At 38.8% G+C, this 14,040-nt stretch overlaps 1 protein-coding gene across 1 annotated transcript in view; it reads left to right on the plus strand.

The window, feature by feature from the left end:
- Positions 1–14,040, plus strand: part of LOC139721920 (uncharacterized) — a 52,648-nt gene that overhangs the window by 35,530 nt on the left and 3,078 nt on the right. The window contains exons 20-35 of the mRNA XM_071633246.1: positions 1,099–1,227; positions 2,000–2,134; positions 2,649–2,777; positions 3,573–3,707; positions 4,510–4,698; positions 5,161–5,259; positions 5,979–6,098; positions 6,525–6,632; positions 7,044–7,208; positions 7,813–7,890; positions 8,441–8,524; positions 9,873–10,010; positions 10,804–10,884; positions 11,653–11,784; positions 12,009–12,194; positions 13,532–13,715. Of these exons, the coding sequence (XP_071489347.1) occupies positions 1,099–1,227; positions 2,000–2,134; positions 2,649–2,777; positions 3,573–3,707; positions 4,510–4,698; positions 5,161–5,259; positions 5,979–6,098; positions 6,525–6,632; positions 7,044–7,208; positions 7,813–7,890; positions 8,441–8,524; positions 9,873–10,010; positions 10,804–10,884; positions 11,653–11,784; positions 12,009–12,194; positions 13,532–13,715 (2,092 nt within the window). The remainder of the gene's footprint in view (positions 1–1,098; positions 1,228–1,999; positions 2,135–2,648; positions 2,778–3,572; positions 3,708–4,509; positions 4,699–5,160; positions 5,260–5,978; positions 6,099–6,524; positions 6,633–7,043; positions 7,209–7,812; positions 7,891–8,440; positions 8,525–9,872; positions 10,011–10,803; positions 10,885–11,652; positions 11,785–12,008; positions 12,195–13,531; positions 13,716–14,040) is intronic.

Raw genomic sequence — 14,040 nt, forward strand, 5'->3', positions numbered from 1 at the left:
GGGAAGTTGGGGGTCATGGGTCAAAGGTCAGGGGGGTCAAAGATCAAGGTCAACTCCTCAAAATATCACTACTTTCCTTAAAATGCAATATGCCTGAAGATTTTTTTTTTTTTAAACTTGATGTATGGCATGTATTACCCAATGTATATTTTTGGGGAAGTTTCTTGCCAAAAGGTCAAAGGTCAAAAGGTCAAAGGTCAAGTGAAAGTGCTAAATTGTACTTTTTCCTCCATATCTCGAAAGTAACTCGAGGTATCATCATGAAACTTACATATTCATGCATGTTCAACCTAACAGTGATTCTCTTTGGAACTGTGAGGTCAAAGGTGAAAGGCCAGGTTTAGATAATGCTATTTTCCCATTTGACACTGAAATTATACTTTTTCTCAATACCTTGAAAATTACTCAATGCATAAACTTATAAAAGGGTCAAAAGTCAAGTAAAAATCATCAGTTCCCCAAATACCTGCACTCTGACATTTTAATCATTCATCCAATTGAACCTAGTTCTAGGAAAGTGAACATTCAGCACATTTGTGTCAAACCTGTCATTTTAATATTTTGCCAATTGTGTGAAACTGTCATCACACATTGTCAAGACATTGTACTATAGACCAGAACCATGCATTATGGCGGAGGCATATCAGTAGCCGTAGCGATATATCTAGTTTAAACATTTTTCGGTGAGATAATGAAAAACCTTTCAGGAAATATGAAAGAGCACGTAATTCCAAGAGGAATTCAACATTTATTTGATGAAAATCGGTTTTGAAATTGCTGAGATATCCAAAACAGAGCGATCGTAATAAAAGGTTGGACCCACCTTTTACAAAGATTGCTTTGTTTTACTTTGTTTTTGTATGTTTCAGTCATTCCAAAACCGATTTTCATCAAATAAACTTTTAATCCCTCTTAGAATGGTACGCTCTGTACTATTTCATAAGTGGTTTCCTGGTATTTTGCAAAAAGTTAAAAGCCCAATCCTCATTTCCACCAATTCTATATCACCCTTCTTCCCTTTGTGATACACAGACCCATAGTGGTAAAAGATTATTAGTAATTGATTTATTTATCTTGTTGTGGTCATTCTGCAATTAGTCCAAGAGCCAAGTGGAGACTGAGAAGGCCCGCCTAGAGAGGACAGATGCCAGTCTGACCGACACAACCAGTAAACTGACCACTGCCCAGGAGAGGATTGTGGCTTCGGAAGCGGAGGCCAAGGCTAAGGTGAGATGAGTGTTAATAATAGTAATGATGACAGAACACAAGATTTAAAAGAGCAGTTTCAACTTATGCCTTTCATAGAAGACAGAGGTTGGATTTTAAGGGTGACAGTAATAATGTTTCACACACGCTCATACACACACATATACACACACTCGGGTGTGTGAGTATGTATTAGTGTCGATCACTAGATAGAAGATGAAAAGATTGATATTGTTATGAAGATGAGATTTGTTATGAGTGTAGATGTTGATGTAGATCATTGTTGTGGAAGTCACAGAGATTAACTACTGGTATGTATGTATTCTTGAAAATTTTTGATATGATAAGGTAATGTAGACACTGTTTGAAGCTGAGTGGTTATGTTTGTGGTTATCCATGTCAACTGAAGTGGAGCAATGTATTTTTAAACCAGGGAAACTTTCCATATACTAATGCAGATCATGATGCCTTTGATTGAGATAGAATAGAGAAATGCAGTGATATTCCAACGCGGCTTTGAGATCTTTATACTGTTGGATTTATTTTGTAGTGAACAGTATATTGTAAGTTAGATAAGAGAGGAGAAAATTAAGGTGAGTGCCTTTTTGTGGAATATATTTTAAAGTAAGGGAGTTTTCTGTGTGGAGGCTGTAAAATATCTAACTTTGAACTATGAAGGGATGGAGGAAGATGAAGCTTGTGTGGAGTTTTTAATGGGAATGAAAGAATCTTGTGGATAGAATTTTTAGTAATTTAACAAGGAGAGGCAATTTTTGTGTATGAATCCTATTAGAATGAATTACTGATGGCTGCGGAGGCTTCCCTTGCCACACAAAGAACTGACCTAGAGAGCCATCTTAGGACGTCTCAGACCGCCCTGGAGGACAAACAGAAGGATATGGACAAGCTTCAGGAACTCCTCCAACAGGTAAATACACAGTCTGTATATTTTCGTTTCTTGCCTGAGTTCCTCCTTGGTTGCTGGAGCATATGAGTACATGCAAGAGCCTTTATGTCACATACCTTTCCAGTGTTATTTTTTTTTTTGGTTTTTTTTTTTTTGGTTTTTTTGTTTTTTATGTGTGTGTGTGTGTGTGTGTGTACAAATGTATGTGTTTGTGCACATACAGAACCAGTGTAACTTGGCAGCAGAGAACAACAGTAAGATAATATTAAATATTCTACGTATTTGTGACATGCATTGACGGAAAAAATATTCCTTTTATCCTTTTCACACACACACACACACACACACACACACACACACACACACACACACACACACACACACAAAAGTCATGATAGACATCCTTGAAAGCTTGCACACTGCATGTCATTTATAATAATGTGATAAATGTATATTAAGCAGTTTTAGTGAAAGTGTAGGAGGTTGCTGCCTAAATTATGTATATACTGACAGTGTGTTTTCTGTTTTTTGTCAGACAAAAGATGAACTCTCGGCAACCAAAGAACAGATCAGAACTCTTGAGAGTCAAGGTCAAGAGGCCAAAGATGATCTAGCCAACAGTCAACACCAGTTTTCTCTACTACAAACAGACCTAAAGAACAAGGTAAGTGTTGATGTTAAAAGAAGATTCTTTCATGGTTATCTCAGCTATTGCTGATTGGTGCTAGGTTACTTATGGAAATATCATACTTACAGCAAGCATGACATTTCATCTTTGATTCTTTGATATCCCATTAGGGAAGAACTAGAAAAGCATTTACTCCAAAGATATCATCCAGTGTGAGTGTTCTGCTCTTATCTAATGCTTTGAATGGTGAACTGCACCCCTCATTGTGAAACACATTTATTTATTTTTTTAGCTGCAAGTATATTGCTCTTGTTGGTTTACAACCTTATGTAATATTGATAAGATTGTAGTGCTCATATATGTCAGGATTTCGTCTCAAGCCATATCTAGATAAGTATGAAGCTTTGAGAGTTCTGATTTTTGATAAAAGTGTGATAAACTTTTTTCTTGTAAAATATGCCAGTGTGTGTGTGTGCGCGCGTATGTATGTGTGTATTAACTCATAAAGAAATGTATTCATTTAATACTTAAATATTTTATGAATGAAATAGTATGGGGACAGGACTTTCATATGAGGCATAGCCTTTCTGTCTGTCTCCGAACACTTTCAAATGTATTGCATTTTCGTACTGATGCTTTAAATATTGTGATTATTCTTTTCTCGTTATTATGGTGTTGTCAATTTTCTGTATTCTCCTGTTTGTTTGTTTTTTACTGAAAGTGTTGAATAAATCTGAATCTGAATTTAATCTGAAAAAAAGCGTTTCCATTTCTTTTATTGACCTCTGACTTTCATCATTTGCATCAAAACTTTTGCTTTCCGCACTCAAGGCCAATCAGCTGTCGACCCTGGAAGCCACGAAAGCTGCCCAGGTGGCAGAGCAGGAGGAGAGGATTAAGAACCTTCAGGCTGATCTGACGGCCAGACAGACATCTTTGGAGCAAATCACTCTCCAGTTTCAGAAGGTGAGGGGCAGAAATTTGTGGGTAAAAAGGAATATCAATATGAATGTATGATGCTGGAATGTTGCGGAATGGTAAAAGAGAAATTCATCCACAGTCTATCAATAGAGTTGAGCTGAGTTGATCAGAGAAATTCATTTCTTATGTTTATATTGTGAGCACTAGATTCACTTCATTCTGTGAAATTTGTTGGCCTTATACAGACAATTTTAGTGTCATATATCTCTGGTACATACTGTGAGGTTTATTGGCCCCTAAATCTTAACTCTAAATCTCAATCCATCTATTCACTCCGAAGTTTCTTGAGAAAAATGAAAATGGATCCAGTGGCGATTTTTGATGTGACAACACTTTTTATTAGCATTTAGCACTTTACTGAAGTTCAGCACTCTAAACACAATTATGCCCCAGCATCAAACCTAACATATCTGACTGATAATTATTTTGAAGTTCTCAACCAGGAATGACATTATGCTTTTACACTATTATAGCAGAAAAATGATTTTTTTTTTAGTTTTTTAGTTTTTTGTACACAATCAGTTGAAAACTGTGAGGTGATGACATCATCAGCTCACTCATCCACATATTCATAGCAACTTGGAGAACTGTTTTGTAAAAAATTCCAAAAATTGACAGCTTCATAATTTCCTTCATTTTTATCCAATTTTGATCACATTTCCACTGTTGCACTGATGAAATATCTCATTTTTCCCCGTTTTTTTTAGACTAACATTTAACTGGTCCAGAATTGCCCTTCAAGTCAAACATGGTTATAATCATCTGGCCACTTGTCTTCTTTCTACAGACTTCAGAGGACCTGACGAGCTCACAGACGAAGCTGGCTCACTCTGAGCTATCCCTCCAAAACAGTCAGGACCAGCTAGCCTCCACTACCAGGCAACTGGAGAAATTGGAGGAGGACTTACAGTCCACCAGAGACAGCCTGGACACCAAGACTAGGGAGGCTGATGAATTCCGAGCAAGTAGCGAGAAAGTGAGTGATTCATCGAGTGTGTGTGTGTGTGTGTGTGTGTGTGTGCTTATCTCTCATTAAGTTCACCCAGTTTCTACTTCTTATGCACAAAGGTAGTCGTAGAATATCTAGATAAACATTTCCAATTGTAAATGTAATGTTACTGTAGTGACAGCATTTAATCTTCGCATAAACTGATACTGCATTATATCTGAAGCTATAATAAATGATGATTTTGTCATATCAGATGATATACAGGTTTTCTGTAAACGTATGGGATCTTAAAAAAATTTTGATGCATGTTGCAAGGTGTTGGTCTTTAAGCTCTTATATGATACAAAGTTTTATCGGACTGTTTAGCTATCCGAGATTTACAGTCAAATGTGAATGATTGCAAGTCGAAGTATGTCATTCTTCAAGGAGAGATTTTGTTTTTGTTTTTTTATTCAAAATGTTTTGACTGCACTGTTCTGTCTTTTTCAGTCAAACCAAGAGAATTTGACAACAATTTCAAGGTTGCAGAAGGAAAAGGAGGAAGTGGAGGCATTACTCTCTCAAGTAAAAGTGCAGTTGGAAGCTAAGGTATCATTTTAGTCCTCTCCAACATCCTCCCCCATTGTCCCTTCCACTAATCCTCCTCCTCCCCCCCCCCCCCCCCCCATCATCCCCTTCCCAATCCCTGATCCCTGTTTATTCCTCATCACACAACTGACATGGATGTATCTAAGTTCATGTTTCAACTCAACTTTGAGTCTCAACATCGACACTCTTTTTGTATTTACTTTTTTCAATTTTCAATAAGTCCTCTACTTTTTGCCAGCTTGCTCAGAAGAATTTCCATAACGCTCATTGACTGCTGTGCATGTGTTACCTAGCAGGAGAATATTTTTCACAAGAAATTAATTCTTGAAAACACTGTTTATAAAGATATTCTGCCAAATATAAGTGTTCTCTAAATTGCACAGTAAATCCAATGACACAGCAGACTTTAATAAGTCCTCCAAATTCTTGTGTTGTCAAATATTTTGTAAGAACAATTTTGAAATGTATGTTTCTTTCAGGATCATCTACCATGCTGTATATCACTCACTGTATTTAATGCAAGTGCAGTCTTTGAATTCGTTACATTGTTTGATGATGAGTGTGGTGAACTAATTGTATAGTTTGTGTGATACTGATTTAATTCGTCCAAAATAATCATGTATTATTGTCAGGCAAACTTTACTACACCATCATAAGAAGATTTCCATTCCGAGGGGAAGATGAACATTTTTTCCTTGTACTTTGACACCTTACACCAGGTTGACACATTGACAGGAGAAAAGACAAAGCTTGTGGAATCCTTGAACACAACTCAAGCCTCGCTGCAACAAAAGGAAGAATACATCAAGCAACAAGGCGAAAAACACACTCAGGAACAGGTACAATCCATTGAAAGATTATTTCCATCATGTGTGTGATATTTATTCCTAGTCTCACATGTTATTTTCGGTTGCGTGTTAGCATACATCAATGTATGGTGTTGCCATAGTGACCAGGATTGCTTTGATTCCTGCTTTATATGTTGCTGCAACTGTCCTATTATCTTGGAACAATTCCTGGCTAAAAACCTAGAATCAGAAGCTAGCATTTACGTGTCATCATCGTCGTCATGACTTTCAGGGTGTTTGCATACTCCTGTATACAAAATGATCGTTTTCTCAATGTTTGTGCACCTTAAACACCCTATGGTACCTGTATGTGTTCTCAACAATCCTTTCATTTATCTGTGAATTAATATATGACATTTTCATTTAAACGTTTATCTGCATCCTGCATATCTGCATTTTCTCATCTCTTCATTACAGGCAAAGTTGACAGAACAGATGAAGGCCAAGCTATCTGTAGAAGAAGCCAAGTCTAAGGAATTATTGACAGCCATGGAGGCTACACAACTCCAACTTGTGGAGGCAAAGGTAATTTGTTGAATCATTGGCTGTATTAGTAAAAGCAAGCGTGTGGATGATCATAGTCTTGCTCCAAAGAGGCATGTTTTATAGTTTTTCTTGAAGATATATATATATATATATATATATATATATATATATATATATATATATACATATATATATATATATATATATATATACATACATACACAGCCACAAAGCCCCTTTCCTTTTTCAAACTTTTCAAAGTTTACATTATTGGTATGCATATTCCACCTTTTCCCCTTTTTTTCATCCTATACATGAATCTTGCTGGGAACATAAGTATGCATAAGTGTGACTGCATTAGGCAAAACATTTCCAGCGTGTGATTAGGTAGGTATGGGAATGTTGATCATTCTTTTAAGAACTATTATTATGTTGGATGGGTTTCTGCAGTCTGGCTTGGCTGAGAAGACCCAGTCGGAGCTGACTCTCACAGACCGGGTGTCTGAACTGGAGGCTAGCAGGATTTCCATCCAGGCGGCGCTGACAGCGGAGAGAGAGACGGTGTCACGACTCCGGAGGCAGGCAGAGGATCAGGACGCAGCCATTGCTCAGAGTGTGAGTTCTTTCTTCATCTTCTTTTTGTCCAATCCTACTCCTCCTCCTCCTCCTCCTCCTCCTCCTCCTCTCTTCTTCTTTGTCTTCTTTCATTTCTTCTTTCTTTTTCTTCTTTCTTTTTCTTCATTCTTTTTCTTCTTTCTTTCTCTTCTTTTCCTATTCTCCTTCTTCTCTCTCTTCTTTCAAGGAGATACTGTAAGAAAGATGAATTGAGGAATATCTGGTAAAGATTACAAAATTAGTTGTGAAATTTCCATTTAATCAGAGCAGTTGAAAAATCAAATTTTAAACGACTTCATCTTCTTTGAGTTTTATGTGATATTCTGCATCAGCTTGTATACTGATATGAATCTGTATGGTGCTGTATTTGTGTGTTGTGATGCATATTCACCAGCTAATCAAGTATCCAAATCAAGTCTAAACACTATCTTTTCAAATACTGTCCTGAACCAAAGCTTCAAAGGGAATCACACATACACTGTACCTCATTTGACATGTTTCTGTTCATCAATGAAAGGACTTTCTCTGAAGTTGTCAAATGATGCGAGTCAGTTATCCCACCATTCTTTGATACAATAACCTTATCTGAATTATTGCACCATAGATTGCAAAGTCTGAACAGCTAGAGCAGCAGCTTCAGTCTAAGGAGAGTGTCCAGAAAGACCTGCAGCAGAGAATAGCGGTAAGGGGCATGTCATTCTTTCTTCTTTCAGCATTTTTATGAGCTTGTTCTGCTCATGAAATATCAGTATTGCTTGAAAATACACATACTCTCATGCACACACTCATGTAGGTTTGTCTTCCTGCAAGCTTACAGTTTAAATCAACGCTGTAAGATAAAAGTAAGTGTAAATGATGGGTGTCAGAGTTCATGTTTTGTATATTTTTTCCAAGTGGTATAAAATATTACAAATGACATTGTGCTTTTTTATTTTGAGAAGACTAGTTGCTGTCCACCTATTTGTCACTCATTAGATTATTTCAGCTTACATTTTCCTTGTGTTCCTTGATTAGTGCCATTGATTTAATTAATATCTTACATGCTGGCAGGGTTTTTTGTGTTGATTCAACTTGAAAATAAAAAGATGAATTTATAACTTTGATATCACAATTTATGTGCATTGTTGATTCTGTGTATGTTTGATTTTACAGTGCATTCCTGCATCATTTTCATAGACCAATGTTCCTTTATATTGATATTCATGAATTTGTGTTTGTTTTTTTTTTTTCAGGTTTTGGAGAAGGAATTGGCAAAGGAACGTGAACTGTGCAGGAACTATGAGTCCCAGGTCATCAAACTGGAGGCCAATATCAGGGTAGGCAAGCTAGCAACAGTCTGACACCTTCCTTGTCACTCAAGCCTTCCCTGTACTGTTTAGAATGTGTCCTTTACTGCAAATTGAAAAGATTCCAAATGCACCTTGTTTTATGTTTCCACAAGGAGATCATAGTATTTGAATAAAGTATTTTGACTGACAGAAGTAAGAACATTATTACCTCCGCCAAGAGAGGAGGTTATGTTTTCGTTACCGTTGGTTTGTTTGTTCGTTCGTTCGTTAGATAGTTAGTTTGTTAGTTAGTTTGTCCGTGTGCAAAATAACTCAAAAAGTAGTTAACGGATTGAAATGAAACTTGCAAGAAAGGTTGAGAATGACACAAGTAACAAACGATTAACTTCTGGTAATGGTCCGAGAATTTGGGGGAATTTATGAAGGATTTTTGATATTTTGCCAGGTAGGGTCAATGAACTTGGGAGTTCAGGCTGCGCGTATGCTGAGGTTTGCCTGCGCGCACTAAAGTGCGTGCTCTAGTTTCTGCTGGGTCGAGGCGCGCCGTGCAGCTGAGGGTTTATGACGTAACAAAGGCTTCTATATTGGGAAATCGGGCGACTTTCAGCACCGATACTGTGTGTACATATGATATCTCTATGGAAGAACAAGATCAGTGGTGGAAATAAGCTGCATACTTGGCGGAGGTCTGCGCTCTCAGAGTGCTTTTCTAGTTATTATGATTGAGGACAAGTTTTGCATCATGTAATGGTGAGAGTGTATAATATTTGATTCATTTGATCCCATGTGCAATCTTTCTCTCTTAAAGACCCTGTAGCATTGGGAGAAATGGGTGGCCCAAATAGATCCATCTTTATTCGCTGCTCACCAGGGTACATTTGAAATCCATGACTAATGTAGCCTGTTAAAATAGAAAAACCCATCGACGAATATGTGCATTGAAGCATATGCTCATCACTGTCATTCAACTCCAGTTGAGATCCTTCGGGTGTGCGTGTACTGTAGCATAGAGATCAGTGATGAAGCTACACACAATTTTTTACAGGGATTCTCAAATAAAGTACACTCCCGTTATAAGGTAGTCGTTTGGACCGGCGGTTTTCTTTCATTATAGCCGAACAATAAAGTATAGAAAGATATATAGATGATCATTTGGGGACCTGAACGTTTACTTCGTTGTGACAAAAATTTTTGTATAATCGTGTTCTTTATAATGGGAGTGCACTGTATATCCAAATTGCTAGCCTTCCTATTCAACGCATTTCCACGCTACTTGGTCTTTAAAAAGTAGGAAATGGTGAGAGCCCAAACTTTGATACCTTCGTTACGCAACATGCAATACCATGGATTCTATCATTTGATTTCTGCCTTGCAGGAGCTGGGAGACAAATCGTCCGCCCTTCAGGGGGAGGTGGAGAGTCTCCACGCCACACTGACCAAGACGGAAGCCGATCTGGAGAGAGTGTCGGGGAGCGAGGCATCTCTCATGAGCAGTGTCAAGGGTTTGCAGGAGGTATGGTGGCTTTGGTTGACAGTCCACTCACAAGAGAATGGTGATAAAGATGATAATAGTGCTAAAGTTTGATATAGGGACATTCCATGACCCTAGAAAATATCAATATGCTTAGCAGATACAATGAAACATTCAACAGAAATATTATGTGCTTTCAAAATTACTCAGTGCTGCTACATGGGCAAGGAGCGATCTATTTGCCAACCAATATGAATGACAGATTCTAATAAAAGATCAATTGAATTGATGACTGATATTCAGTTCATGAGAGTGCAAGTGCAGGAAAACAAATGTGGGAATCCTCATTACTAGTCTAAACTACCTTGGACAGCTGCTAGATCTGACTTCTCTGCCCACTAGACAGTTAAACACTTTCTATGCCAGGGTCTTAGGACAGTGTGTGCAATGATGTGAAGTGTTCTGTGCCAATTAGCACTCAGAGCACACCAAGGATAAAGGGGCTATTCCAATGGACAATCCAGTAAGCCTTATAACTCATGACTGAGCCATCAGTTGACACACATGGACTAAACGGGAGAGTAGTTATCTGGTACCACGTGCCTCGTATTCCAAAGCTCTTTCATACTTTTCACCTCATTGGCAACGTAATTCCTGCCTACCTCTCCTGTCAGCATGAGGACACCTTAAACCTGAAATTCACGCACAAGAAAAAAATGCAGACTTAATTGTGAATCAATAATTGAATTTCATCAAATGGTAAGTGTGTGTGTTCTTCAATTTCTTGTGGCAATTAGGTGCTTCACCATTTTATCATATCCTCTCTTTTTTTCAGATTAAGACATCTCTAAACAAAAAGGTTGAGACCTTGGAGGAATCTTTAGAAACAAGCAAAAGAACATTCAGTGCAGAAAAGGTAAGAGAAAGCAAATCATTTTACTGTCTTTAACAACCATTTTTCATGTACAAATCTGCTTCATAAAGTTAAATGTCAGAAGTGATAGAAAGCACCATGTTTGATGAAGCATACCTAATATATTACCAGCTTTCAAGAGATGGCTTCATTTTTGTCTTTTGTTCATCAGCTAGAAATTATCCTTTCTTATGTCTGAGTTACTGAAACCTTATGATTTGTGTGCTAAGATCAGACACATTATATAGGAATTGGATTCTGCCCCCTTCAGTCTTCTGATGTTGTTGTGACTTTCATGCTATCAAATGTCTCTGATCTATGATGCGTTTGGTTCTTCACATAACACAAGCTCCAATTACACAGATTTATCCCTTTTACACAGAGGCTCTGTTTCTCTGGAAAATAGACAGGATAAGTTCAGACCTAGTAGATGCCAAGAGATGCACATTTTTAAGTAAGGGGCAGGAGGTTTAGTGGAAATTTTGTCCCATTTCCCATCATTGTTTCAACTCAGATATGCTGAAGTGAGGAAGAAGATAATTTAATAGGTTAGGAATTATTTGAGCAAGGCTGTTCATATGCTGGTTTTCTATCTCTAGGTTTCATGTTTTCTTCCTCAAATTCATCATGGAGTAGTCTTACTTCCAGTAGTGAGAAGGAGTTGAGATAGTAAGATTAAAGCCATAAATCTCAATCGGAAGGGAGTGTCACTTCCAGTTCTGAAGAGGAGTTGGAATTGCAAGGATATTTCCTGTTTTTCTTGATTCACAGGCTAGTCTTACGTCTGAGCTTGAAAAGGAGAAGGCAGAATCGGCAGAGCTGAGAGAACGGAAGAATAATCTTCAGACAGAGTTGGAAGAAACACAGAAGACATTGCAGACTGACAAAAATGAGCGAGCGAAGGTATTCTTTCGAAGACATTTTCTTTGTGATTTTGTGTGTGTGTGTGTGTGTGTGTGTGCTGTGTGTGAATTGAAATGGAAAATCAAGATACGTGAAATGCAATCTTCAGATGGAATTTTAGGGAGACTGCTCTGCCTCCAAAGGGAAGAATATGTATGACTGTCATAGTGTGAAATCAGTCTTGATACGAGGCTAGCTCTTTGCGCTGCTGCTCCCCTTTACAGGAGGTTGCCACCCTGCAGGAAGCCAGGCAGCTACTGATCAGCCAGAAGCTGGGACTGCAGTCGCAGCTGACCGACAAGGAGAATGAGCTGACCAAGGCCCTGGCTGACCACGAGGAGACCAAGGAGGTGTCCAAGAAGGTGCAGACCATGCTGCGGGACGAGAACGACGCCTTGCAGTCCAAGCTGGTGAGTGTGGGCTGGATGGGTTTACTAATATATTCAAATTTATACAGAACTTGTTTGTGGGACATATTCATAAGCCATGTCATTCACCTATCCCCAGAATTGCCACATCTCTCTTGATTTCTTTTTCATTTTCCATCTGACAAAGTGGCGAGATAGCTTATTTTTAGCTGCACAACTTGTTCTTCGGTGGGGTCCACTTCTGAGTGCTGGGGCGAACCACTTCACAGGGTTTTGCACCCTGCTCTTTACGTTTAGTGAATGAGGCAGGATCTTTTACTTCCATGGGTTGTGACTCTGTCACACACAACACCTCCATTTTGTGTCCTATCCAAGGGACAAAGTGTTTTGCCTCTGCATACTGGAGGGAACGGCATGATTACACACAACAGTACTCAGTAAGACTCCTTTGGATTCAAATCCTCGCCCAAACCCGAGTCATTCCATGGAAAGGCAGGTACACTACTAACTGAGCCACCTCGCCACCCTGTATTCTGCTGGGGGCTTCCTGAAACATAGATATCTCTTTGTGTCTGGATAAGAGAATATAAAAATCACCCTGAATGGGGACTAAAACTTTATTTTTGCCTATTTTGATGAATGTGACACACAAGTACAATGTACCTCCTTGATTGCTCTGAGGAACCTCTGATTTTGATAGGGTAATGTTTGTGACCCTGTTTGTTCCTACTAAATGCATTTCAATCCTACGAAAATGGTTAGCATGCATTTGGTAGCTGCTTAGTTGAGCAAGCATTTGGGTGGCCTTCTGATTTTGTAGTTGTTGTATTTGTAGCGGTAAGCATGGGCAACCTAATCAGGCATTAGTTCTGCCGTAACTACTGTTATCTTGGTAGATTGAATTTAAAGTATAGAATGGAGTTTTGATTACAACAAACCACAGATGTACTTATGCCAAAGTCTAGTATCAAACTTGCATATACAAAGGCAGGTTTGTTGGTTATACCCCAATTCCACAGAGATTTCTCTCATCAGAAGCTAAGTTTATCGCTTGTGGCCACCCACTGAAGTGTATAGAATCACAGTCCGATGGATCTGACTTGTGTCGGTGGACTATCAGGTCAATGTCAGACATGTCGGGCGGTGATCCAATTAAGCAAGATCTTCTGATGAGGGTCACAGGCGGCATGTCTGACAATCATCTGATACTCGACCAACCAAGTCGGATTCATCAGAGTGTGATCCAATACACTTCGGTGGGTGGCTGGAAACAACAGTCTTGCTTCCAATGAGTAACCGACGAGGAAAAATCTCTGTGGAATGGGGGTATGAAATGTACAAGTCGTATTGAGGACATTATTTACATATGCCAAATACAGGCAGCGGAGACGCAAGCCAAGGGCGAAATGGAACGTGAGAAAGAGCAACAGGAGCAACGTTACAACATGCAGCTCAGTGCCCTCAACGAGAACCTGGGCACGCTGCGCAGCGACATGATCCAGGCGGACACTCGCTGCAAGGAGCTTGAGAAGACGGTGGATAACCTGACGGGGGAGAAACACGGTAAGAGCTTTAACCCTTTTCGTGCTTTGAGTGCTGACTGGCACAGAACAGATGTCATTCCATAGCTTTATACACACTGTTCAAAGTCTCTGGCACAGAAAGGGTTACAAGGGTTATGGTTGCAACGGGTTTTCTTCTCTTCTCATGGATCTCATTTTTATGACAGAAGACTTCTATCATCATCCTCCATGTATTCTGACACCCTTTTTTCTCTTGTAATAGAATACTTTGTCTTTCACTACCATTCAGCAACCTGGAGGATAATTCAAGAAGTGTATTAGCATGTTGTTTTTGGGTTTGGTGCTATGCAAGTAATCATACAGCC

Source organism: Diadema antillarum, unplaced genomic scaffold, assembly GCF_040938485.1.
Source record: "Diadema antillarum isolate AM-2024a unplaced genomic scaffold, OU_Dant_1.0 scf00000152, whole genome shotgun sequence".
Lineage (NCBI taxonomy): Eukaryota > Metazoa > Echinodermata > Echinoidea > Diadematoida > Diadematidae > Diadema > Diadema antillarum.